General features: G+C 38.0%; 1 protein-coding gene across 1 annotated transcript in view; it reads right to left on the bottom strand.

Moving 5' to 3' along the window:
* Positions 1 to 4,432: 4,432 nt before the first annotated feature.
* Positions 4,433 to 26,020, bottom strand: part of LOC104249147 (uncharacterized) — a 97,962-nt gene continuing 76,374 nt past the window's right edge. The window contains exons 53-65 of the mRNA XM_070152647.1: positions 21,744 to 22,197; positions 21,584 to 21,670; positions 15,471 to 15,623; positions 15,178 to 15,362; positions 12,299 to 12,832; positions 11,999 to 12,176; positions 11,753 to 11,895; positions 11,542 to 11,668; positions 10,810 to 11,031; positions 9,482 to 9,838; positions 5,699 to 5,857; positions 5,261 to 5,548; positions 4,433 to 5,097 (exon numbers count right to left, since the gene is read on the bottom strand). Coding sequence (XP_070008748.1) covers positions 4,972 to 5,097; positions 5,261 to 5,548; positions 5,699 to 5,857; positions 9,482 to 9,838; positions 10,810 to 11,031; positions 11,542 to 11,668; positions 11,753 to 11,895; positions 11,999 to 12,176; positions 12,299 to 12,832; positions 15,178 to 15,362; positions 15,471 to 15,623; positions 21,584 to 21,670; positions 21,744 to 22,197 — 3,013 coding nt within the window. The 3' untranslated portion in view covers positions 4,433 to 4,971. The remainder of the gene's footprint in view (positions 5,098 to 5,260; positions 5,549 to 5,698; positions 5,858 to 9,481; positions 9,839 to 10,809; positions 11,032 to 11,541; positions 11,669 to 11,752; positions 11,896 to 11,998; positions 12,177 to 12,298; positions 12,833 to 15,177; positions 15,363 to 15,470; positions 15,624 to 21,583; positions 21,671 to 21,743; positions 22,198 to 26,020) is intronic.

Below are 26,020 nucleotides of genomic sequence, written 5' to 3'. Positions count from 1 at the left end.
TGTTTCTTGTCTTGCAACTAAATTTTATATTTTGTTAAGTTTGTCAAATTGAAGTAAGCCCACTTTATGATTGTAGCCAAGACAAGAATGTCATGAATGGTGCTAGCAACCTGAAGCAAATGTTTTCCATATCTAGAAGATCGAAATGATATAAATAAGAATACTCATCTGAGCTACATGAACATGTATATACAAATTACTGGTTCTGTTCTGGAATCAAAACAAAAATTAAGCTCCAAACAAGTTAGTGTCAGTTATATAAATCTTCGCTGATCATATTTCTTTAAAATTATCTTAGACCAACACTAACAAAATAAAAATAAAAAAGTACTAAAAGTTCTCTATTTTCTATTCGGCTAAGCGTTCACTATGCTGTTGTCTCCTTCAAGTTATTTCTCTTTTTTTTTTTTTTTGTTACCATCAATTTTTTTAACCTTTCTTCTCTAAAATCTTCAATATTTCTAAATATTTTTAAACCATAAAGCTAACCACAAGAAATTTTGGGACCCCAATAATTTGGGTACCTAAAGACGATGCTTTATAGTCCATGCAGATGGCGTGGGGTGTAACATACAAAAATTTAAGAATCGGGCGAAATTTCAATTTTATGGCCCTAAACGTAAAAAACGAGCAACGATCATGGTTAGGCGGTGACTATTGTTCCTTAAGTCGTTTTTATGGTCCGGAAAAATTTTAGGCGATCCGGTCCGATCGCCCGACCCCATGCAGATGGCGTGAGCTATTACAGACGAAAACCTAGGAATCGTGCGAAATTCCAATTTTATTGCCCTAAAACGCCGAAAAACGAGTAACGGTCATGGAAGGGCAGTGACTATTGTTCCTTAGGTCATTTTTGATGGTCCGACAAAATTTTAGGCGATCCGCGTCCGGTCGTCCGGGCCTGGAATTTTAGGCGGTCCGCGTCCGATCGCCCGGGCCCATGCAGAAGGTGTGGGTTGCACATGATAATCTAGGAATTGAGCGGAATTCTAATTTTATGGCACTAAAACGCCAAAAATGAGTAATAACCATGGCGAGACGGTGGCTATTGTTCCATATGTCCTTTTTGCTAGGCCGAATTTTTTTAAGGGATCTGGGTCCAGTCGACCAGGCACATGCAGAAGGCGTAGGCTACACACAAAAATCTGGGAATCCGAAATTTTTGTTTTATGACCATAAAATACTAGAAAACGAGTAACGGTCAAGGCGAGTCAGTGACTATTGTTCCTTAGGTCGTGTTTGATGGGCCGAATTTTTTTTAGGCAATTCAGGTTCGATCGCCAGGGTCCATGCAAAAGGCGTAGGCTATAACACACGAAAATCTAAGAATCGGGCAAAATTTTAATTTTATGACCCTAAAACACTAGAAAACGAGTAACGATCTTGGCGAGGTGGTGACTATTGTTTCTTAGGTCGTTTTTGATGGGCCGAAATTTTTTTAGACGATCCGGGTCAAGTCGCCTAGGCCATAACACCAAAAATCTAGAAATCGGGCAGAATTCCAATTAACAGTCATGGCGAGGGGGTGACTATAGTTCCTTATGTCATTTTTGATGGTTTGGCAAAATTTTAGGTGATCCGGGTCCGATCATTTGGACCCATGCAGATGGGGTGGCTATTGCACCCGAAAATCAGGAATTAGACGAAATTCCAGTTTTATGGCCTTAAAATGCAAAAAAAATGAGTAACAGTCATGGCGAGGCAGTGACTATTATTCCTTATGTTGTTTTTGCTAGGACGAATTTTTTTAAGGGATCCGGGTTCAGTTGCCTAGGCCCATGTAGATGGTATGACGCTAATCAATTTGAAAATCTGGGAATGGGGCAAAATTCCTGTTTTATGGCCCTAAAACGCCAAAAATGAGTAATGGTCATAGTAAGCAATAACTATTATTCCTTAGATCATTTTTGATGAGCCGGTAAATTTTTGGCAATCCTGGTCCGATCGCCCGAGCCCATGCAGAAGGCTTGGGCAATAACACACGAAAATGTGAGAATCGGGCAGAATTCACATTTTATGGCCCTAAATCGCTAAAAAAAAAGAGGAACGGTCATGGCGAGGCGGTGACTATTTTTTCTTTGGTCGTTTTTGATAGTCCGACAATTAGGAGATCCGGATCCGGTCGCCTGGGCCCATGCAGATGGCGTAGGTATAACATTTGAAAATTTGGGAATCAGACAGAATTCCAGATTTATGGTCCTAAAACGCCAAAAAAGAGCAACAATCATAGCGAGGCGGTGAATATTGTTCTTTAGGTTGCTTTTGATGGGCTAGCAAAATTTTAGGCGATCCGGGTCCGGTCGCCCGGGCCCATGAAGATGGCGTGTGCTATAACAGACGAAAATCTGAAAATAAGGCGGAATTCCTGTTTAATGGTCCTAAAACGCCAAAAAAGGAGCATCGCTCATGGCGAGGCAATGACTATTGTTCTTTAGGTTGCTTTTAATGGGCTGACAAAATTTTAGGCAGTCCGATCCGGTAGCTCGGGCACTTGCAGAAGGCATGGGTTATAACACACAAAAATTTAGGAATCGGGTGAAATTCCAGTTTTATGACCTTAAAACGCCAAAAAGTGAGGAACGATCATGAGGAGACTATGTATATTGTTCTTTAGGTCGGTTTTGATTGGCCGACAAAATTTTAGGCGATTATATCTACTTTTTCATGTATATTAGTACATGCTTATATGGTCGAGCTTTTTTACACCAATTGGCCTGAAATTTCGCAGATTCATACGAAATGTCCTATTGACCAATACTCATTATTTTGCTATGACTCTCAAATTCATTTTGTGGCGCTTCGGGATCATGCAACACGAATTTATGAATGTGTAGTTTTTTTTGAGAGACTCCGATTGGCTTGAATTTTTGTAGGTCTATAGTAAACGGCTAGCGACCAATACTCATGCTACACCATGACTTTCGGGTTCATTTTACGATATCTCGGGGGTCTTGCAACACGAATTTATGACTATATCAATTTTTTTGTTTGTATTAATACATGTTGATTTTGTAGAATTTCTTTGACGAACTCAATTTCGATTGAAATTTTGTGGGTCCATAGGAAATGGCGTAGTGACCAATACCCTATTGTTTCGCCAAGACTTTGAGGTTTATTTTATGGCGTTTTGGGGTCATGCAATAGGAATTATGATTATATCGTGTTTTTCGTGTATATTAGTAAGTTTTAATTTTGTAAAATTTCTTTGACGCACTCCAATTAACTTGAAATTTCGTTGGTGCATAAGAAACGTCCTAGTGACCAATACTTAGTGTTTTACCATGACTTTCAGGTTCATTTTATGGCGTTTCATGGCCATGTAACATAAATTTGTTATTGTATCTATTTTTTTTTGTGTATTAGTACATGCTGATTTTTAGAATTTTTTTCACAGACTTCAATTGGCCTAAATTTTTATAGTTCCATAGGAAACATCGTAGTGACCAATATCTATGGCTTCGCGATGACTTTCGAGTTCATTTTATGGTACATGTTAATTTTATTGAATTTTTTTAACGAACTACGATTAGCTTGAAATTTCATAGGTCCATATGAAGCGACCTAGTGACCAATACTCATTGCTTTGCCATGGCTCTCGGGTTCATTTTATGGTGTTTCTTGGGTCATGACATACGAATTTATGATTATACTCACTTTTTCGTGTGTATAGTATATGCCAATATTGTAAATCTTTTTTGACAGACTTCACCTGAAATTTGATGGGTCCATAAAAAACAACCTATTAACCAATGCTCATTGGTTCGCCATGGCTTTGTAGATAAAAATGCAGCATTAATTTGTACAATGATGATTGGATTTAAGGAGATCTAATCTCCACTTAAAAATCACCATTAGTTATACAATGTTTGTTACTCCCTTTTCATATATTGCATACTAATTTGTAATATATCAATCATTAAAGAAATAATCACTGTACTACTCCCCTATTATAATTCTTGCATGAGTCATTTTTACATTATTAATCTTTGTATTACTAATCGCTGCATTAGCAGAATAACCATATTACAGAATTCCTCCGTAAATAATACAATCCTTAATTGGCTGCATAAGGGAAAAAGATATTCACATAACTAATAATCTTTGGTTAATCATTTAAGAAGAAGAAAAAAACTTCGAATTAGTTGAGTGTTTGCTAGGGTATTACATTTTAACTTATGCAGAAATCTATATATTACTTGATGCAGAACATAATTTGGAATAAGAATACATGGATTGACAATATGTGGATAAAGTATTTAAAGACACAAATGCTCTTAAAGTGGGTGATCCCCACATAGCTTTCCATATATTTATAGAATGCAGTGTATATCTCCAGCCTAAACTATTCCAGAAGAAAGAGTAGGGATGAATCTGGCGTGAAACAAACAGAAACATTTTACCTTTTCAAGGGAGAACATACGCAGCAGGAAAATAGCAAACAATAAATGAAATTCACTTGCAACTGCTGAGAAGTTGGTCAACAACATCAAGGGAATTGCTACAAAAAAAATTCCCTTCGAAAAACTCAGGTTTGACTTAATATGTAGGCGACGTATATCTAAGGAAATATTAGGACTAATGGAGATATATAAGGTAAATCACAAGCTGTACAGTTTCTAAGCAATGGCGCATGGTGAAGCTTACTTGTATGTGTTTTTTGGCTTATGGGATTTTAGGCCACCACCTACCTACCTACTTATAGTACAGGTATAAAAGGGACGCAAGAAGCTGTACAAGTTTCCAGGGTTTCATCTGCTCCTAAAAACTTTCTAGCGCATCTACCAGATAGGCGGATACACATATATACAAGCATTTCTAATGTGAAGATGCAAATTGACTAGTCCTGCTTATTGCCACTCGTACCTTGCGGGTGTTGTGCTATTTTAGCCATGGAAAACTATAGCTAACTTGAAATGATATTAGTTGGTGATAACATCCTTCACTTTTTTGCTACCATCGTTGTTTATTCCTTCATTGCTCACTGCTTCCAAAAGTCGAAGCAGGCATCTGTTGAGGAGACCAGGTGCAAATTCCTTCAGCGCTGGCCACATCAGCGATAGGAGAATATGGTCTAGTCATTTTTGTTTTAACCAATGCCTGAAGATCAGGGGGAAACAATTACACAAACATATATACATGAATAAACAAATATTAGCAGAATAATCACATGGTCATGCATCTTCCAATATTCAGTAGCCTATTTGCGCTGGAGTTGATCACAAAGTGCACTTAATTTCTTACACAAATCATAAACATATACCTTTGATTGACTTTGTCCATAAACATTTCTTGCTTGCTCGATAGAAGAATAAACTTCAAATGCTTGATTAGATTCACGATGACACTTTATGACACGAACCTGGTCCTTTCCCTCCAGAGAACGACTTTGTAGATACATTATAAGCCGTGAAGGGGGACCATTTGGAAGATCTTTTTTTCCATGAGTCAATTCCATAGTCACCAGGTCTTCCAACAGGACATCCCATAAAACTGAACATGGATCTCTAGCCGGATTAAACTTCTTTTGTGCAATAAGATTTGAAGGTTGCTGCCAACGACAAAGTAGAAACTATTTTCAGTTTGAGGATAAGTGCACAAAACAGTGCAGGAAAAGGGTTCAGATGCGAAAGAATGCTCGGATGAAAAAAGAGTTTTAATCCCTTTTCAATTATTCAACTGATTTGACTTATTCACTTACTTGCAACAGAATAACCCTCCGGTGAGTAACAAGAATTATTCTTCCTTTAGGTAGCATGAAATGGTCTTCATAGGCATCGGTCAAGGCAAACTTCGCACGTACTTTAAAAAGGTCAACCTGGCCAAAAAATGATCCAGATTCTGCTAGTTGCAAGATTGCCTTCACAAAGACGAGAGTAACTCTTAGTTTACACCTGAATGTAAATCTGAACCCACAAGTAATGCAATAAAAAGTCACAAGCAAACAGGAGGAGCACGGAAACAGGTACAATATGTGCAAGAAAGACTTCATTCATGTAGTCCACATAGAAGAAAGTTCAAATCTGGTAGCAACATTTTTATCTGCATCTTTATGTATATCAATCAACTTGCACTACCTCAGTTTCACCTTTTTGCATTACCACACTTTTTGTTGGCCTGTTCACAATTTTCGCAAGCTACTCATGAAATCTTAGCTCCTACGATACCCATTTACTTTTCCTTTCAATTGGAAGATAATTTGGTTCAGACCCAACAACTATATTTGATGTTTTCTTATAACACAACTCTGAAACCTATATGGCATAACTTTAACTTATTCTCATAAATATTCGAACATGGTACTGCAGAAGTGTAGAAAAGAACCAAATTCTACAGGGCTTAAAGCATAAAATGCAACTGAAGAGTTCATTTTAGCGAAGAAAGGCTGAATGGGAAATTAAAATATACATGTAATGCAAGAAAAAATAATGGGAAAATACATAGTTTATACCTCAAACTTATCCCAAAAAGTCAGTTACATCCCATGAGAGGTGATGTAGCCAAGAAATTGTTTTCACCTTACTGAAGGCGTGCGAGAAGCGAAAAAATGTTGAAAACTCATCAAATTGTGCATATGTCATTTTCATTGGACGTTACAACTTATTATACTTAATTAGTCGCGTCAAGTGTAACAAAAACCTTTTTACTTTCTAGTATTTTTCTTATTCTTTCTCTTTTGTTTCTTTCGTTCTCTTTTTCCTTTTCTTCTTTCGGTTTCTTCCATTTCCCCTGGAGCTGAGCCGCTCATCTTCCCCCTACCACTTTCAAACCTCTTTTCATTTACAAAAAGAAGGAACAAAGAAAAAGCAATTCTTCTTCTTTCCAGGACACTCACAAAGTTTAGGCGTGCAAGTGACTTTCCCGGACAAGTTTAAGGTGCAAAATACATAATTTCCCAAAACACAAAGAACTACAGAAAGCAAATAACAATTATAAGGACAAAGGAATAAAAGCAACTAAAATGAAATATATAAAGTAAAAATTGTTGAAGACATAATTAAGTAAATAAAAGTGTGTTCTCTCTGACAGCTTAAACGTTTAGATGAGATAGATGGTCACACACTTCCACATGGTATCAGAGCAGGCGGAGGTCATGGGTTCGAGTCTCACTACCATCCAATATCAAAAAGAATTTCCACGTGCTCGGTTTATCAAAAAGAATCAAGCTCGCACGTGAGGGGGTGTGTTGAAAGACATAATTAAGTAAATAAAAGTGTGTTCTCTCTAACAACTTAAGCGTTTAGATGAGATGGTCACACACTTCCACAAAGATCATGTCAATCAGGTTAAACAACAATTTCTGATTTTTGATTCAAAAGCAAAGATGTAATTTTTGAATTTTTTAAATCATATCAAGTTAAACAACCACTTAAGGTTTTTGATTTAGATGCAAAGATGTAATCTGAAATTTTTAATTCAGCTCTAGTGACTAGTTTTCTCATACTAAATTTCTAATTTACTATTTCTAGTGACCAACATACTCATTCATAACCTTTCTTTAATAATTATTATCTCACTTTGATCTATTTTTTTTGGTGTCACCCTCTTTAAGACAACACTTATGAAGCACCAGGCAAGCAGTTTGACTTAGGGATAAAGCACGTGCAACCGAGCTTGCAAAAAATTGTTTCCTTTCTTGAATTTATGCCCATGGATAGAAAATCCTTTCTACTTCCCCAATGTATATGATACTCTTTCTATTTTAGGACATTCTAAAATTTTGACAGTACAACATTGATGATATTAGGTTGTACAACTTCCAAGAATTTCATGAAATTGAATTTTTTCAAGTTTCAATGTATTTTTTTCTCGATCAAAGTAATTTTTCAATGCTACAAACAAATACACAAGTGAGTTTAACATCTTAAATTTTGTGTTCAATCAAATGGAGACGCATAAAATGGGAGAGGCAATATAAAGTTCTCTTTAGAAAAAATTCTCTGGTTCTTTAAGAAGATTACTTGAATTACATGGACAGTAGTGACGAATATACTATAAGTTGACACTTTGTCAGAGTAACTGCAGAATAACCAGAAACTTAAAGCTCGGATACTTAATCAGTTGATCATATACAAACCCCCCAGGAAAAATATTTAGTTATGCTTGCATTTCCCCTATTAACACAATTATGAATTTCTGGTTTGCACTAGAAATAAGGCTTGAAGAGACCGCCACTAGCAATGCACTTCTTGCTTGCACTAGAAATAAGGCTTAAAGAGATGGAAATAAAATGTATTTAATTTTGAAAAATATTTTGATAATTTCATTGCTACTAGCGTGGTTCTTACCAAACATCAAGAGATTCTTCTTTTACTTGTTCCCTGTTGAGAAAATGACTTTGACTTTATGACTGTTATTTGACTCTTATACCATGGCTTTAGAGAAATCTCAGCAGTATGTCTTAGGTTACTTCTTACCTTTTCCTATGGCAAAATTTGTACAACACGAAGCTTCAGACTGCTATATTGAGAACCACCAATTAGTTGGACAGAAAACTATCACAACCCAAGCCCATAGCACGTATTGTCCATTTTGGGCCTAGGCCCACACGGATTTGTCTTTCGGGCTACGCCACATCGAGCTCCAAAAGCATGCGTACCATGTAAACTTGTATCATGTCTTATAAAGCTCCTCACTTTCCTCTCCCATTCCGATGTGGGATTTGCCTAAGGTGACATGTGCACCCCTTCTTTAGAAGCTTGCCAGTCCAGCTCGAACCGCCCTCATTGGCCGGCCCTCCGTCATGGGCGTCACATTCACCCTCCTTGGGACTCCTCAGCCCCACCATCGTATCAAGGAAGATTCGCATCTGATACCATATTTGTACGACCCAAGCTCATGGCACGTATTGTCCGCTTTCAGCCTAGGACTCACACGGATGTTTTTCGGGATACGTCCACATCGAGCCTCAAAAGCGTGCGTATCATGTGAACCTGTGTCATGCCTTATAAAGCTCTTCACTTTCCTATCCCATTCCGATGCGGGAACCCTTCTTCAGAAGCTTGCCAGCCTAGAAGCCTGCCAGTCGATCCCTCCTCGTTGGCCCGCCCTCCGTCATGGGCGTCACAAAAATAATCTTGAACTGACAATAGTAATCATGCCCAAGTCTCTCTCATGAATCTTAATGTGCAGTACACCAAAAATGCCATACGTCCTCTGTACTACAATGGGTTGACCATTGGAAGGACCTATCATCCACCATACTTCCAAGTTCAGGGTACTATTCCTACTCTCTCAGTTAAGACTTACATCACCGGTACTATTCCTATTTATATGCTTCAAATATTTGGTACTTTTTCCTTATTCAATCTTATGATCGAGTATATTGGCACGTCAAATAGCAGGAAAGAAAGGAAGCAAGGGTCCTTAGTAGCTTGTCGCACTTAATGTGTAGCATATTGCTGCTATGAATCTCATGTTCAAGCATATTAGAATGTCATAAAGTAGGAAAGAAAAGGAAAGCAAAGTAGACCAAGTTCTCTACCTGTCCTTGTGATTTATACTCATCATAGGGTCGAACAAGATTATCACCACTTATCACTCGAGGCAGCCTCCTTCGAAGGAGTTGATCTTCAGAAGCAATAGCAGATGCTATTTTCATTCTCATAGCATTGGCACCTTCAGTTGTTTTTGACAAAAGATCCAAGACACCACTAACAGGTTGAGCAGCAGCACCAATTAACCCTTTCCCCACACCCTGTACGAAACCCTCAACTCCTGAAGCTTTGGCACCTTCCAAGGGTTTGGTTAAAATTCCAGTGACACCTCGAAAGAGACCCTTTGCAAATGCTCCTCCACCTTCTCTAATAACATCACCAAAGTCCTCCACACCTTTGCTCTCCTGAAACAAAAGAATAGGCCAGAGAGAATGAATATCAACCAGAACCAAATTTCCACAATAACAACAACAATCACCCAGTGTATTCCACAACATAAATGTAAATTCAACATTACATGTAACATTTAGGAGGGACATTAACATTTCCTGGAAGTGTTACAATGTCAATAAAGATGAAGACATGCACATTATAGAAAAGGTAAAGTTAAAGATCAACAGTTTCTAAATTTCAGACAATTTAATATGACTTGTAAATTATTGGTCGAATCACATTAATTGCTATTCAGTAGCATTGAAAGATTAAAGAAGTTTGACAGAGGAAAACCATATAAAAAGAGTCCTGCTCAATAACATGTTAATTCTTAGTGCACCATCCCACATGATTTCAATTGTAGCATTTTCTTGTTCCCAGGCATTCCTGTTTTTTTGCGGCACAACATGCACATTATAGATAAGGTAAAAAACAAAGATTTATGTTTTATAAATTTTAGCAATTTTACATGACTTGTAATCAATCATCGAATCACATTAATTGCTATGTTTTTGTTCTCATTGAGCCGAGTGTCTATCAGAAACAACCTCCTTCCCTGCACAAGGTAGGGGTAAGGTCTGCGTACACACTACCCTCCCAAGACCCCACTTGTGGGATTACACTGGGTATGTTGTTGTTGTTGTTTAACTGGACAGTGAAAACATTAAAGAAGTTTGACAGAGGAAAATCATATAAAAAGAGCCCTGCTTTTAACATGATAAGTTCTGGTGCACCATCCCATTGATCAGAGTTCAATTGCAGCATTTTCTTATTCCAAGACATTCCTGTTTTCGAACAAAATTTCCAAGAGCAAGAATGTATTTGGTACTTATTGCTGTTCAAGAGATAAAGTTCCATGCATCTTTAGCAAATTTCACAAAGAAAAGACAAAAAAATAGAAAAAAATAGAAAAAAATGAGAGAAAAGTTAGACATTGATGAACCTGTTTCTGTCGGCTTTGAATAAATTTCTTATCCATTGATAACGCAGCAACACCTTTACTCATGTGTCCAAGTGCGCTACTGGCATTGCCTAATATATCAAGACCAGACAGTAGCTGGAGAGGTTGGCTAAGAAGATCCTTCTTAATGTTCGCGATAGCACTACCAATCATAACACTATGCCTCATGCATACATTTTCCACAAATCTTTGGTTTATCCGGACCTGATATAATATGGAAAAAAAAACCACACAATCAGATTCAACTTAACAGCTAAGGTACAAAAGGGAGCCCAAAGATGACATGACCAAGAAACAATCCATACATAATGGTCCTAGTATTGAGAACAAAAAGAAATGACAACCATGCTAGCTGAACATTGAAGTGGTTGATGACCAAGACTGAATTGTTACCAAGCGTTCATTCAAGCAAAGTAAATACATGAGCACATGAAACTCTTCTTGATTGCAGACTGCATATACGAAAGGGTGCAGGTTTCTAATAAGAGAATTACCAAAGGTCCTAGCACTTAGAGAGGTCTCTTTCGTTTAGTAGTTTTTTTTTTTGTATAAGTTAGAGAGGTCTATCTTTATAAGTAGTTTTAAGCTACCTCAATAAGTGCATTAAGCTTCCTGATTGTAGATCCAGTGCTACTAAATGACCCCAGAATTATAACCCCTAAAAACAGCAAACAAAAATTCAAATCTTGAGTTGAAGCACCAGAAAGTGCTTACAGTCATATTTTCAGTGTTTCCAAGCGCAGTCATCAGACTAGCCCAAAACCCTAGAACACCCACTGGCCTTTGTGTTGGGGACATGATCATAGAAACCTTCAGGCGGACCTCGGATATGTTGAGAACACTGTCAATAAGAAAAGACCTTTTACAATAAAAGCTTAGGACATTTCAGAAACTAAATAATAGCATAATAAACGTGAACCTTTACCCAATCTGTATTATGGGATCAACAGAGACTGAAGTAGTTTCTGTATTGTACAATCGACTTAGATTGGTTTGCTGAATCATCCCATGCAGTCGCCAAATTATTGGCTCATGAATCTTAATTAGAAAGGCAGAATTTTCAGGTCCCTGAAAGAAATGTGCCCCCATGATATTAGCAATACTAAGCATAGCAGAAATGAATAGAAGGGAGCAGTCTTTTCATAAAAGAGGAATGGGCTCATCTACTAACTTGGAAACCTATGTATGGATATACACATAGATCTAATGATCCATTAGATTGCTGCGTCAGTGAAAATTTCAAAACATAATCGTTCTCTTGTCCAACTCTCTGCGGCCTGAAGAGTACTGGGGTTGGAGTTAAAGGCAATTGATTGTCCACTTGAATACCCCTCATTCTTACTTTTAACCTGAATAATAAAATTTCAGATCTGTTAAATCAGTAACTTCATAGATAAATAATATAAGTTTAAACAGGAGTAAAATAGTATAGCATCCATCGCCTATATAGAAGGCACAAATATATTATTACCGGCTGACTCCAGACCCCAATCCTGTTGAATATGAGAGCACAAGATTCTGGACTGACAGATATAATATCTCTTCTGGTGTATGATCAATAACTGATAATCCAAGCTCTGCGACCTCAACTATGAAATGGAATTCACTTTCTGTGTTAGAAAGTGTTTGCTGAGACACAGAACTAGTTCCAGAAGAGGGTAATAAAGAAGGATTTCTATTCAAAATAGCGTAGGTTGCACTTTCAGGCATCCAATCACTGATTTTGACTACATTAACTTTCTCTTCTTTTTGGATAATGACATGTAAAGCTTTCTCAGGTCCTCCAGAGACATGGATGGGCTGATGATCACATATCTCATCAATATTATAAATCAGTGATGCTGCAGGATCAGATCCATCAATCAAGACCTCCAACAATCGTCTTCGACCAAGATCTTCCCAAGAAAAGGAAGCTGAGGCATTGGGAGGAAGAAATTTCCATGAATTATTAGCACCATCCACTTGCCGGAAACGTATAGGTAAAAACAATGAGCGGTTTTCGACCCTGTGAACACAAACTGTCAGTAATTTGGTAGAGAAGGTCATGGCAGAATATTCCAAGTTGATAATTTTAATGACAGATACTGAAAATAAAGAGAGATAAAATGTTGGAAGAAGTGCGAATGGTCAACTCTAACTATGTGAAGGAGGTACAGAGGAACATGATCACCTCTTCTTCAGATGCAAATACTCAGCAGCAGTATGGAGAAAATTATTATACTGGCTTGGTGTCAAAAGAGATGTGAATGGGTGGAATGAAGAGATACAATGGGCTACAAAGCATGCAACAGGTAAGCAACCATCAGCAACAATGTATTGGATGCTTCTAACTTGCACTGTGTACTCAGAGGCGGATCCAGAAATTCAAGAAGATGGGTGCACCACTGCTGACAACGACGAAAGAGGGACGAGTCGCAACTACCAAATTTGCGATTCAAGCAATTTTCAGGCTAAGGTTCTAAAGTCACTAGAGTTGGGGGCTTGGTAGATGATGAGAGATATGTGAGATAGACGTATTCTTTTTCTCCCGAAAAGTTCAATTTACATACTAAAGATGTAAATTATTAGTATTACCGATTATGTTTGCTTAGAGATTAATTTAGGTAATTTCTTACCACAACCATTTGATTGGTAACCTCTAATAGTAAGTAATCTATCAAGATAGTAAAATTATAGTGATGATGTACATATCTTTTAGCTAATATATTTAAGTGTAATGCTAAGCCTTTTTCAAGAGGGTAAAAAAAAGAGAGGTTAAGGCTATTTGGTTGTGGGAAAAAAGGAAAAAAGATAAAGAAAGAGTTTGGCACTTGCCTGCGGACAAGGGGCAAAAACAAAAGAATGCTCTAAATGAAATTTGATCTCATTACCTCCTAGCAAAGCATGCGTCTTATGGTAAAAGGTTGAGCCAGTGCACCAAACACTCATTTGAGTGCATGGGGGAGACAGAAGAATATATCACCTTTTTAAAAATAAAATGTATGGTAAAAATACAAATTTAGAGCCACAAGCATGGGTTCACAGGCACCAATAGCTCCAAGGCAGATCCGCCACTGTGTGTACTATATTTGGCAAGAAAGAAATTGACGAACTTTTCGCGGGCAACAGAGGAGATGTGAGGAGCTGGTCAAAACGATAATCCAAGAAATTCATTGTCGAGGAAGCTTGAGTCCTAATCTGGCTAGAAGATTTCAAGAGTTATCTTGCATATAGCTAGATTTAGTGTTACGTAGTTATGACGACACTAGGTTTGGGGCTGCATGTCCAAACCTAAGCGGATAGTTAATAGAGTTTTTACTATACTTATAAATATTTTCCCTGGAAATAATAAAATTAATTACCCAAAAAAAAGTCCTATATCCTGCCAGCCATTCCATAAATGACAATGGAAACTTATGTGATCTGAAAAAAGAAGAAACAGCAAGACCCAAAAGAATAACATGTCTCCTCATCCCAATGAATAATTAACTCGTGAAATTTAAGAGCATAATGAATGAAGCAGCACCGAGGTGACTGATAGCATTACTTAGAAGAATAGAAAGAGATGTTAAAAAGAACGACCATGGAGACTTGGGATCTAGAGCAGGTCTGATGAGGATAACTAAGCTGACACGCCGGCGTTGGCTGCAGGCACAACAGGGTGGTGCCTTACCGCACTGTAGGCAGACACAACCTCTATATCAGCCACAATGAATGGGCTCCTTTTTATTTTCTCAATTGCTTTCAGTGCAGGTATATGATCGGGACGACGGCTCTTCTAATCCATAGCTACCACTTCTATATCTCCAGTTCTAGAGTTGAAAGCATATGCTTCATATTTTTACTCTAAACCAGATGACTAATTCTCATTTTTTTTTTTTGCATATTAACCAAAAACTATTACAGTTGAGGGGCCGATTTAATAAAAATGACAGTTAAAGCAGGAGAAATAATCGAACCCAAACAGGGCATCAAAAGCTATTGTTTGCTGTAAAAAAGGATAAGCGAAAGATAACATAAGAACATCTATTGAGATGAAACTGAGATCATCCAATCAAATACAATTTATCCAAGTTCCCCAAGAAGAGGAGGAAAAAAAAGAGAGACAAGCTTTACCAGCCTTAGTATCTCTATCCACTGGAGATATTCTATCTCAAGCTTACAAAATGTAAGGATTTTCTAGCTCATCCAATATCAATGGTATTTAAGAACACTATCATAGCGAAACCAAACATGCGGTGCCATTCTCACTAGAATGAAGTAATGACAACACGAACACCTCAAACAGAATAAATTAATGACTCGAGTATTAAATGTCAAAACTCCAGAGAGAAGAAGCATCAGAATGGAAGTATGTGATAACAGTCAAACCTGTAAGGACTGGTGAAAGAATTGGGACGAAGTATGACTTCATAGCGTGAACTTTTTGTTCCGCTCCTCACTTCAACCTTGAGATGCATTAGGTTATCAGTGATCTGATCTTTCAAGCAAATACACATAACACCTTCACTATCAACACTAAATGGTGCACTCCAATCATATCCATCAAGCCGCAACTGAGAAAGAGAAATAAGAATGGATCATAAGAATGAAATAACAGATTTAACTTTTGTATTGAGGGAGACTATGAATAACAGCAAAGCGAATGTTGATTATATACCAACCTTTAAAAGTTCCACTTTAGTAGACTGCCATGAAAAATGTTTTGGAGGATCTGAAGGATGAATCCATTCCACTGACTGAGAATCACACTGACGCAGGCACACACTACATCCAACCCTATTGATAAATAAGCTATGTGGTTGAAAATGGACGACCTGCAGATGGATCACTCATTCAGTATTAAATAGTCATCTCAGTCGTTTCTTGCATTTGACATCTTCAAGAATCAGATACTTCAGAATACATGGATATTACATGTTTCAAATCAGCCAGTAAGTAGGGATATAAAAATACTTCCTGTGCACATCCTTCAAAGACTATCATTTCTGCACAATATTTCTCTTTTTCTCTTGATGTCACGACTCCTAACAACTTGGTACCAAGAGTAACTTTCGTATCATCCTGATGGTTCAAAGCTTGCTAATCTGTAAGTTGGGAGTTAGGAATTTTCTAATATGATGCCTATTGTTGAGAAAATTTCACTGAAAGAAAATTTTCTACTCATATGTTGTCTTTTCCAGACCTGTAAAGCCAAGTCCTACTTTTAACATAGCTTTTCTTTGACCTTTTCGTGACTTTAATTTAATACCCGAATGAATGAAGGGCTAACATATCATTTTCTTTTAATCAATCCATAATTATACTAATATACAGTTATTAATATACATTTATACACAAACCTGGTGTTTGGCAAATGGGCTAGACATGTCATAGTAGTATGAGGTAACAGCTGAAATGTTTTGGACTTACCAAACATCATGATAAAACCTTAAAAGCTTTAAGAAGATGGCCATTTCTTATGTTTTTAAAAAGCATTTTATATTTCTCTTTCAGTCCGCTTTGGGTAAGTAGGGATCTCACACTCAATGCTCAAGCCAGGTATTCCCTACTAGATCTGGCTGAGGAAAATTTTTTCCTCTCTATTTCTTAATGATTATTTTCATTTTATAAAAATTGAAGCTCATAGAAGGAGGAGAAGAAGTGACCAAGTGACAAAATCTCATACGTGGTGGGATTAGCCAGCTAGTAGAAGAGGCCTACATGCTGTAAATATATCTGTATTATTATAAAAGCACGAATGTTAAAACACCAAATGTGCAAGACGAAGATATTCCTGGAAAAATGATTGACTTTTAGGTCCTTTAAAAGATAAATTACTTCTTCAAAAGATAATTCTATATTGGATAAAATTGTATATTTACAACTTTGCACGAATTATGAACTTCTAATCCTAATTAAGTTCCTATGTTTTCGTTATTTGAGTTATTATGTCCTATTTATTATTGAATTCAAAAGGGTAGGACACAATAGATATTATGACAAAGAATTTTACCAGATGAGGGATAAGTCACTGAAATAGAATCTCATTGGAAGAAAATACATATCAAAAGTTGTAGTTGTAATAATAGCCTATAAACAAAAACGCTAACTAAATTGCCTACTGCCACTTTCTCTCCTTAAATTACATCATATATTGATTAATTAAATTGGCCACTGACCTCTTTTTTGACCATAATGTTCTATTCACATTATGCTGGCAAGAATTCAGCACAAATTCAAATTCCTTTTAAGGGAACAAATCTACATAGCTAACCCTCAAACAAATACCAATCATTGAATCCTATGTCAATTGCTGCTGCTTCATTCTGCACTCCAGCTTCTCGTCTGCATGTACTGCTTTTACAGAGGTTAGATGTTAAAACTTTGCGTATTTATTTCAAGATTTCTTTTACAAGTCTAAAGGCTTTTTATCTATTTTTGTTGTTCCTTTCATAAAGATGGTGTTAGAAGAAAAAAAAAAACTAATCTACTGTTTCTTGTGTTTATAATTTTGTTTTGGTGCGTGTTACTATTGCTTAAAGATGATTTTCAGAAAAATATTAATCAACTATGTTTTGTTATTTATATTTTACCTTTTGTTTATATACATTGATGGTTTAAATTGTATAAAGCTGAGAATTTCAATTTTACATGTGAGGTTTTTATTATACCCTTTAAAGACGATTAATATTTATTTCCACAATAATCACAAAGTGGACAATATTGGCATCAGGATTCAGTTGTAGTTGTAATACAATTCTTGAAGAAAATAATGTTAAATAACTTTGTTACTCAAAGGTTCTCCTATGTGGCAATTTTTGTTGGCAGGCGTGCATGCTGCAGAGTAATAAGACCGCAGGCTGTTTGAAGAACAACCTAACACAAACTATGTCTCCCACTTTATTGCATTCTTTGAACTTATTTTACAACTTTAAGTGTATAACTTTGTAATTAGAATATTTAATTCCATTTTGTGCTTTAATGGATCAAAAATTTATTGATGAGTTGGTTAAATTAATTAATTTTAAGAAACTGATTATTGAACTTTAAAAATTATATCTATAATTCCTATGGAGTTGAAAGTTTATTATTTAAAGTACACGTTTTGTGATATTGATATACGATATTCGTGCAACGCACGAACATGGAGACCAGTATTAATAGAAATGCATTTACTCGATGTAGTTGTATATCAAGTGCATGATAGTAGGGAGCACTGACGAGGAGGAGAAGAGAGAGAACAGTCAAAGGTATAAGGTAGCTAGGAAGGAGGCAAAGATGGCAGTGACGGAGGCTAAGACAACAGCTTTTACTCGTATGTATGAGGAGCTAAGGAACAAAGGTGGGGAGAAGAAGTTATTCCGACTCGCTAAGGCGAGAGAGAGGACAACTCGGGATCTGGACCAAGTGAGGTGCATAAAAGATGATGACGGCAAAGTTTTGATGGGAGATGACCAGATTAAGAGGAGGTGGCAGACATACTTTCATAAACTTCTAAGTGAAGAAGGGGATCAGGATATTATACTTGGGGAATCGAGGAATGCCGACAGTCACCGTGAAGTAAGTAATTGTAGGGACATTGAGATCGATGAAGTCATGGAGGCAATGCGTAAGATGAGAAGGGGCAGAGCTACCGGGCCAGACGAGATTCCGGTTGAACTGTGGAGGTGTGTGGGTCAAGCAGGCTTGGAATGGCTTACTGCATTGTTTAGTGTTATATTCAAGACTAATAGAATGCCTGAAGAGTGGAGGTGGAGTACAATGGTCCCGTTGTATAAGAACAAAGGTGATGTCCAGAGCTGTAACAACTATAGGGGCATCAAATTACTAAGTCATACCATGAAAGTTTGGGAGAGAGTGGTAGAAATGAGAGTGCGAAGGACGGTGTCTATTTCAGACAACCAGTTCGGGTTCATGCCGGGACGATCTACCACAGAAGCTATCCACCTTATTAGGAGGATGGTGGAACAGTACAGAGATAAGAAGAAGGATCTCCACATGGTGTTTATTGATCTGGAGAAAGCGTACGATAAGGTTCCTAGGAAGGTCTTATGGAGCTGCTTAGAGGATAAAGGGGTCCCGAGTAACTATATTAGGGTGATTAAAGACATGTATGATGGAGCTAAGACTCGGGTTAGGACAGTAGGAGGCGACTCTGAACACTTTCCAGTTATTACGGGGTTGCACCAAGGGTCTGCGCTCAGCCCATTCCTATTTGCCCTGGTGATGGATGCACTGACTCATCATATTCAAGGGGAGGTTCCATGGTGCATGCTATTTGCTGATGACATTATTCTAATTGACGAGACAAGAGGCGGCGTCAACGAGAGGCTAGAGATTTGGAGACATGCTCTTGAGTCTAAAGGTTTCAAGTTGAGTAGGACGAAGACGGAATACCTCGAGTGCAAATTTGGAGTTGAGCCGACGGAAGCGGGAGTTGAAGTGAGGCTTGACTCTCAAGTCATTCCCAAGAAAGGTAGTTTCAAGTACCTTGGATCGGTTATTCAGGGGATCGGGGAGATTGACGAGGATGTCACACACCGTATAGGGGTGGGGTGGATGAAGTGGAGGTTAGCGTCGGGAGTCTTGTGTGACAAGAAAGTGCCACCGTTACTAAAAGGAAAGTTTTATAGAGCAGTGGTTAGGCCTGCCATGTTGTATGGAACTGAATGTTGGCCGGTAAAGAACTCACACACCCAGAAGATGAAAGTAGCAGAGATGAGGATGTTGAGGTGGATGTGCGGGCATACAAGGATGGATAAGATTAGGAATGAAGATATTCGAGAGAAGGTGGGTGTGGCCCCCATGGAGGACAAGATGCGGGAAGTGAGACTCAGATGGTTCGGGCACATTCAGAGGAGGAGCACTGATGCACCGGTGAGGAGGTGTGAGCGACTGGCTGTAGTGGGCACGCGGAGAGGTAGAGGGAGACCTAAGAAGTATTGGGGAGAGGTGATCAGACATGACATGGCACGACTTAGGAATTACTGAGGACATGGCCCTTGATAGGGATTTATGGAGGTCGAGCATTAGGGTTGTAGGTTAGGGGAGAGTGTGAATATTTCTACAACACAATAGAGGGAGACTATCCAGTTAGGAGTTAGACTAGGAATGTCATTGGTCGTCTATTAAGGCAGGGCTTTACCTTCTAGTTGTACTATACCAGCCATCTATTTCGTATTTTCGTATTTAGTATCCTATATTTCATATTTCATATCTCTTATATATTGTTGTTATTTTTATTACGCATTTTTATGGTACTAATATATCATCTCCTATTGTTTTTTGAGCCGAGGGTCTCCTGGAAACAGCCTCCCTACCCTTCGGGGTAGGGGTAAGGTCTGCGTACATATTACCCTCCCCAGACCCCACTTGTGGGATTATACTGGGTCGTTGTTGTTGTTGATACTTGACTACTCAAATAAGCTCCTATATCCATAGGGGAAAGCTCCCGCAACTCTCCAATCAAAGAAGTCCTTTTTCTCTTATTTTGTTCTGTTTCTCTTTTTGTTCATCAACTTAGTGTATAGAACTTCATAAGCTTGAAACGTGTACCAATAAGTTCATCATCTGGGCACAACAGATGATGCAGATATACAGTTACTCCTAGAACTTACACCTTATAAGAGTCTCATGCCAAAAAACTTAAACCAATTGTTTTACTTCTGGTTCTAAAGAATCATCTTACCTTTTTGAGCTCCAATGTGGACTTCCTATTCATTCAAATTATTCTATCCATATGATAGATAAGATATCCATAATGTGGGACAATTTCTTATGTATTGCTTTAGCAATCATCATCATTGGAACCTATGATCTCTCCATTCTCTAATTCTATTTTTCTCATTGCTCTGCAGACAGGTTTTGTTACTTGTAGTCTACCTTTATTCTCAGTGTCATATAATCTCCTGTACCCTTGTAATTCTTTTGTTGCTTCATTATAAACTGTTCTTCTCCATAACTCAGCAGTTGGAGCTGATGAAATAGTTTCATGAAGGATCAGATGCTTGCCATCAGAGAAATTCATAGAATTAAGTTCTGTTTGGATAAACCTGATCACAGTTGATGCTGGCAATTTTCTTTGAACTTCTATTCCTATGGCTTTTATTTAGAAATTAAATTATTTTCTACTAGGAAAAAATCATGGAGGGTTTATGGGATAATTACTATGGCTTTACTAAGAAGTTAAAATCCTCTCTACTAGAAAAAAAATCATGGAGAGTTTTTGGGCTAATTACTTAGAGGCCCTCTCAAGTAGCTGAGGGATCATTTAGCAGCCAAACATCTTTCTTCTTTGACAATGTAATGCTAGAAAATAAAGTGTATCATGGATTTCCACTGAGTGACATCTGAAAGATCAAAACTCTGTTTTCTGGAAGATCTAGGAAAAGCAAGAAGAAATTAGGAATTATTACATTAAATGCAACATCAGAACACATATAGAAGCAGATTATGACAGAATGATTTTGAAGAATATGTTGCAACTTCCAAGACTTCAGTTTAATTCACATCCAATAATTTGCCTATGATTTTATTATTGAATATACGTATTCCGTGAGAGGACTAAACCACATTGAAGCCCTTCTCTTCAAGAAAAATTCATCAAGAACTTTGAACTTCGCATAGAATTTCTAGACTGTTTTCCTTATATGATTGGGCAAGCTGAAATACATTTGTGACAAAGTTGGTTAAATGACATGCATTTTGAAAACAATTTGGCAGGACAAATAACCTGCAGTCTATTCACCACTAAGCACCACTCAACATGACAAGGAGTGACGACAATTAAGAATACCTTTGTTCTGTCTGAAGTCATGCGCAGTACCACCGCAAGCTTGTAATAAAATCCATCCGCACCAAAGGCCTTGACGTCAACACGTTGCTGCAGGAAAGCCAAGTTTAATGAGAGTCGTAATTTTAGCCATTGTGAATCACCCAAAATTTATCCATGTTACCTTCTTTTCCAGCTCAAGAAGAGATATCCCAGAACTGAAATTCTCAGAATTTTGAAGAGCCACAGCAATGCCAACCCGTGATGAAAGATAGGCATCATTACGCGATGAAAACAACATGACACCACCGCGGCCAACATAGTGTTGTGGAGAAAGCATGCTGGGTGTTGGACTGGAATCTTCAATAACTTCAAGTACTTGAATGTTTTTCCTTGCACCTATCTGTCTACTGAGCACTGAAGTAGGGGGAGTTTTCAATGCTAGTTTAGCTGATTTAACAGCTCTGGAAAGTGAAAGTGAATCTACATCTGAGCTTTCCAATGGCTCAATTTCCACAACTTGATAAGCCAAAAACAAGAATGAGTCATTGCTAATCCAATATGGAACAAAGAACCGTATGGTTTTAGGAGCAGCAGTAGTTCCTCCTATGTCACGTTCAACACTAATCCGCAACCTCCTGTACAAGGCATGATTCCATACAGTGAGAATGCATGGGAAGAAAAATCTATCTATTAACAATGATACAATGAGCCCTATATATAATACATATTCTACTGCCCCAGGGCCTAGCTCAAGTGGCAAAGGGTGGTGAATTTGTGTCTTAGGTCACAGGTTCAAGCCCTCACACCATGCAAAGCAAAGCCTGGTATTTAAGTGGAGAAGGGTAGAGGGGTAGGCCCATTATCCATTGAGTTTCGAAGGCTGCGGTTGGTCCAAAGGATCGGTTCCAGACGGATTTCTCGGTCATAAAAAAAAAATAAAAATAATACATATTCTACTCCTATTACATAAAGGACAAGTTTTTTTATTTACACATACCATTTAAAACTCCCCCTCAAGCCGGTGCATACAAATCATATGTACCGAGCTTGTTACATATATAACTAATACGAGGACCAATGAGGGACTTGGTGAAAATATCTGCAAGCTGATCACGAGTCATGTCAAACACCTGGATAGCACATGCTGAACTTACCAAACCAGACTCGAGGAGACTGCTCTAGACCATGAAGTGACCGGCGCAAGCGACATACAAGGCCACTAGACTCCCCCTGAGCAACAAAACCATGTTGATAAACAGAAGTTGGCCGAAACGTCGCCGGAAAAATTTGAAAATAGTGAGACTAAGCCGAATTCCACACTACAAAATAGGTTGTAAAACACCACCAAAAAACACAAACATTTTTCTGAAAATTACTGTTCACGCTGGAAAATCACTATTCATGTCGGAAAAAGTGCACAGTTCACGCCGGAAATAATAAAAGTTGTCGGAATTTGAAGTAATTTATATGGGTAGGTTCGGAATAACTGTACGAGTAAGTTGTCCTGAAGAAGTTTTGTCAAAAAGTGGCTGGAATGGCTCACACACGCCGGAAAAGTTATTGTAGCCTGCCGGAAAATTCCAAACTTCTCGGAATCCGTAGGAAATTGTACTGGTGGAATCGGAATCACCCACGAAACAACTGTCCTAAAGAAATTTTTGAAAATCCTGGCTAGAAAGCGCTCCACAAGCCGGCGCGTGTGTCATACGCGCTCGACGGAACCCTAGTTCTGGCAGCGCGTGGAAGCGTGTGACGGACTTTCTACCGGAGCGATTGATTGGAGTTTTGACGCCCGACTTTTCCGAAGATGGTAGTGTTGGTTTTCGCACAACACTTACTAGTGGGGAGATAATGCAAATCAATCTTGAGTCGTCAATTGGAAAGACGCACGGTGACTGGCTATTTTGTTCCGATGGGACTGGGATTTCTAGGGTTTCGTCGCACAAGGGTTTCGAATCTAATGGGGGTACTGGTATATGCACAGTACCACTGTAACAACGATGAACCCTGGGAACAAGACGAAGTTGCCGGAAAATTGCACGGCGAAAAGATCTTTCTTCCCGGATGTCGCTGGAATGACGCACAACGATAATTTTCGCACTGAAGCTCTGATACCATGTGAAAATGCACGAGAGAAAAATCTATTTATTAACAATGATACAATAAGCCCTATATATATATATATATATATATATATATATATATATATATATATATATATATATATATATATTCTACTCCTACTACATATGGGACTAGGATTATTTACACATAACCAGAGCGCACGCTTCTTGCTTAAAGCGCAGAAGCGAGGCGAGGCAACTGACCTGTGCTTTTCTGCCCTAAAGCACGACTCACATGAATAAGCGCACGCTTTACCCTAAAAAGCGAGAAGCGAGGCTATGAAAAAAGCGCAGAAAAGTTCGCTTAAGCGAGGTCCAGACATCTACTAGGGTTTTTAAAAAAAAAACTTGCAAATACACTTGCACACAATACTTCCAGACATCTGCTTCTCTGCTGCAAGCGACGACTACATTGTTCGAGTAAGTTTCTCTTTTTCTCTTCTTCTTCTTCAGTTCTTTCTTCTCTTCTCTTCCTCTTCTGATTTTCTTCAGTTCACTATTCGACTCCTTTTTCTCTTCTTCTTTCTATTTTTTTCAGTTTTTATTGCTCTGTTCTGTCCTAATTTATGCTCTGTTTTTCTCTGTGTGCTCTGTTTTTCTCTGTGTGCTCTGTTTTTTTGTTATTTTCTTTTTTTCACTGTTAGTTTTAGTATCTGTTATTTATTTCTTGATTTAAGAATTGAAACATTTGCTTAATATGTTATTTTTATTGAGTTTTTGGTCATTTATCTATACCTATTAAATTTTTTTATTTATGTGTTAAATTGCGCTTCACATGAAAAAAGTGCTCGCTTCGCTTCACATGGAAAATAGGCCTCCTCGCTTTTTTCCGCTTCTCGCTCTCCAAAACACTGCACATAACAATCTAACACATACAAACTAGTATCACATATAGTCTCCACAAACAGATAATTACAGAGAAAAATTATTGTGTGTCGTATGTGTGTGCGCGTGCGCAGGAGCATATACAAACGCACAAAGAGACCTATTTTCCACTTGGCATAGAAACATAACTTTTTCTGTATAAATTAATTAATGTAAGAAATGCAGCTCTTGTGTGATGAAGTGGAGGCTCACTTCCAGTGTCTTGTGTGATAAGAATGTGCTGCTGAAACTTAAAGGTAAGTTCTACAAGGTAGTAGTTAGACCGACTATGTTGTATGGAGCAGAGTGTTGGCCTGTCAAGAACTATCATTTCCAGAATATAAAAGTAGTTAAGATGAAGATGTTAAGATAGATGTGTGGGCACACCAGGTTAGATAAGATAATGAATGAAGTTATTCAGGATAAAGTGGGAGTGGCCCCTGTGGAGGATAAGATGCGGAAGGCGAGGTTGAGATGGTTTGGACATGTTAAGAGGAGAAGTATAGAAGCCCCAATTAAAAGGTGTGAGAGGTTAGCCCTGGTGGGTACCAGGACAGGTAGAGGTAGGCCTAAGAAGTCTTGGGGAGAGGTGATTAGGCGGGACATGGTGCAACTGGAACTGATTGAGGACATGACCCTAGATAAGAGGGTGTGGAGGTTGAAGATTAGGGTACAAGGCTAGTAGGTAGTCGAACGTTTCTCTGTCTTACTCAGTTTGCCAGCATTAGTGTTAGCATGATATCCTTTTACTCATAGATTGCTATTACTACCTAGAGTTTAACTGCTTTTTTTGGGTTCGATCTTTTTATCTTGGTGTTGTTCCTACTTGCCATTACTTTTTTTCATCCTTTTTCCAACCGAGGTCTATTGGAAACAGCCTCTCTTCGCTTCCAGGGTAGGTGTAAGGCTTCATACACCTTATCCTCCCCAGACCCCACTTGTGAGAAATTACTGGATTTGTTGTTGTTGTTTTAAAAAATGCAGCTCTAGTGTAATGGAAAGACTGAGCTCTAGCTTGGTAACTCCTGAAACAAGATTGAAAACCACCAAATGGAACTATCTTCTGCCGGTTCACCCATCTCCCACTCACAGAGGAAGAGAAAGGGAGGAAACCGAAAGGCACAAGATTACCACACAGGCACCTTACATGCGATAAGTGAGAAGCACATTGATAAAACTCCTCGTCAGACAACTAAGATCATATGCGGATTATTTTTCTTAAAGGTCATTAAGAGAACAGAAAATCTCATTGGCAACTACTAATTTAGATTAGTCATTTGATAGTGCAAGGAATGTCAAACCGGACTTATCCATTTGACTATATTGCATAGATGTGTATCGCATATGCAAACCCAAAATTTTCTCATTCAAACCCAAAATTTTTAATAAACATAGACAATATATTTCAAACTTTTGCTGTCATAGAGTTAGCATCCCATATTGGTTGAGGGAATGAGTTGTAGTCTCCTTA

Source organism: Nicotiana sylvestris, chromosome 7 (assembly GCF_000393655.2).
Source record: "Nicotiana sylvestris chromosome 7, ASM39365v2, whole genome shotgun sequence".
Taxonomy (NCBI): Eukaryota; Viridiplantae; Streptophyta; class Magnoliopsida; order Solanales; family Solanaceae; genus Nicotiana; species Nicotiana sylvestris.
The sequence above is the reverse complement of the archived record's forward strand: the minus strand, read 5'-3'. Positions and strand labels throughout refer to the sequence as shown.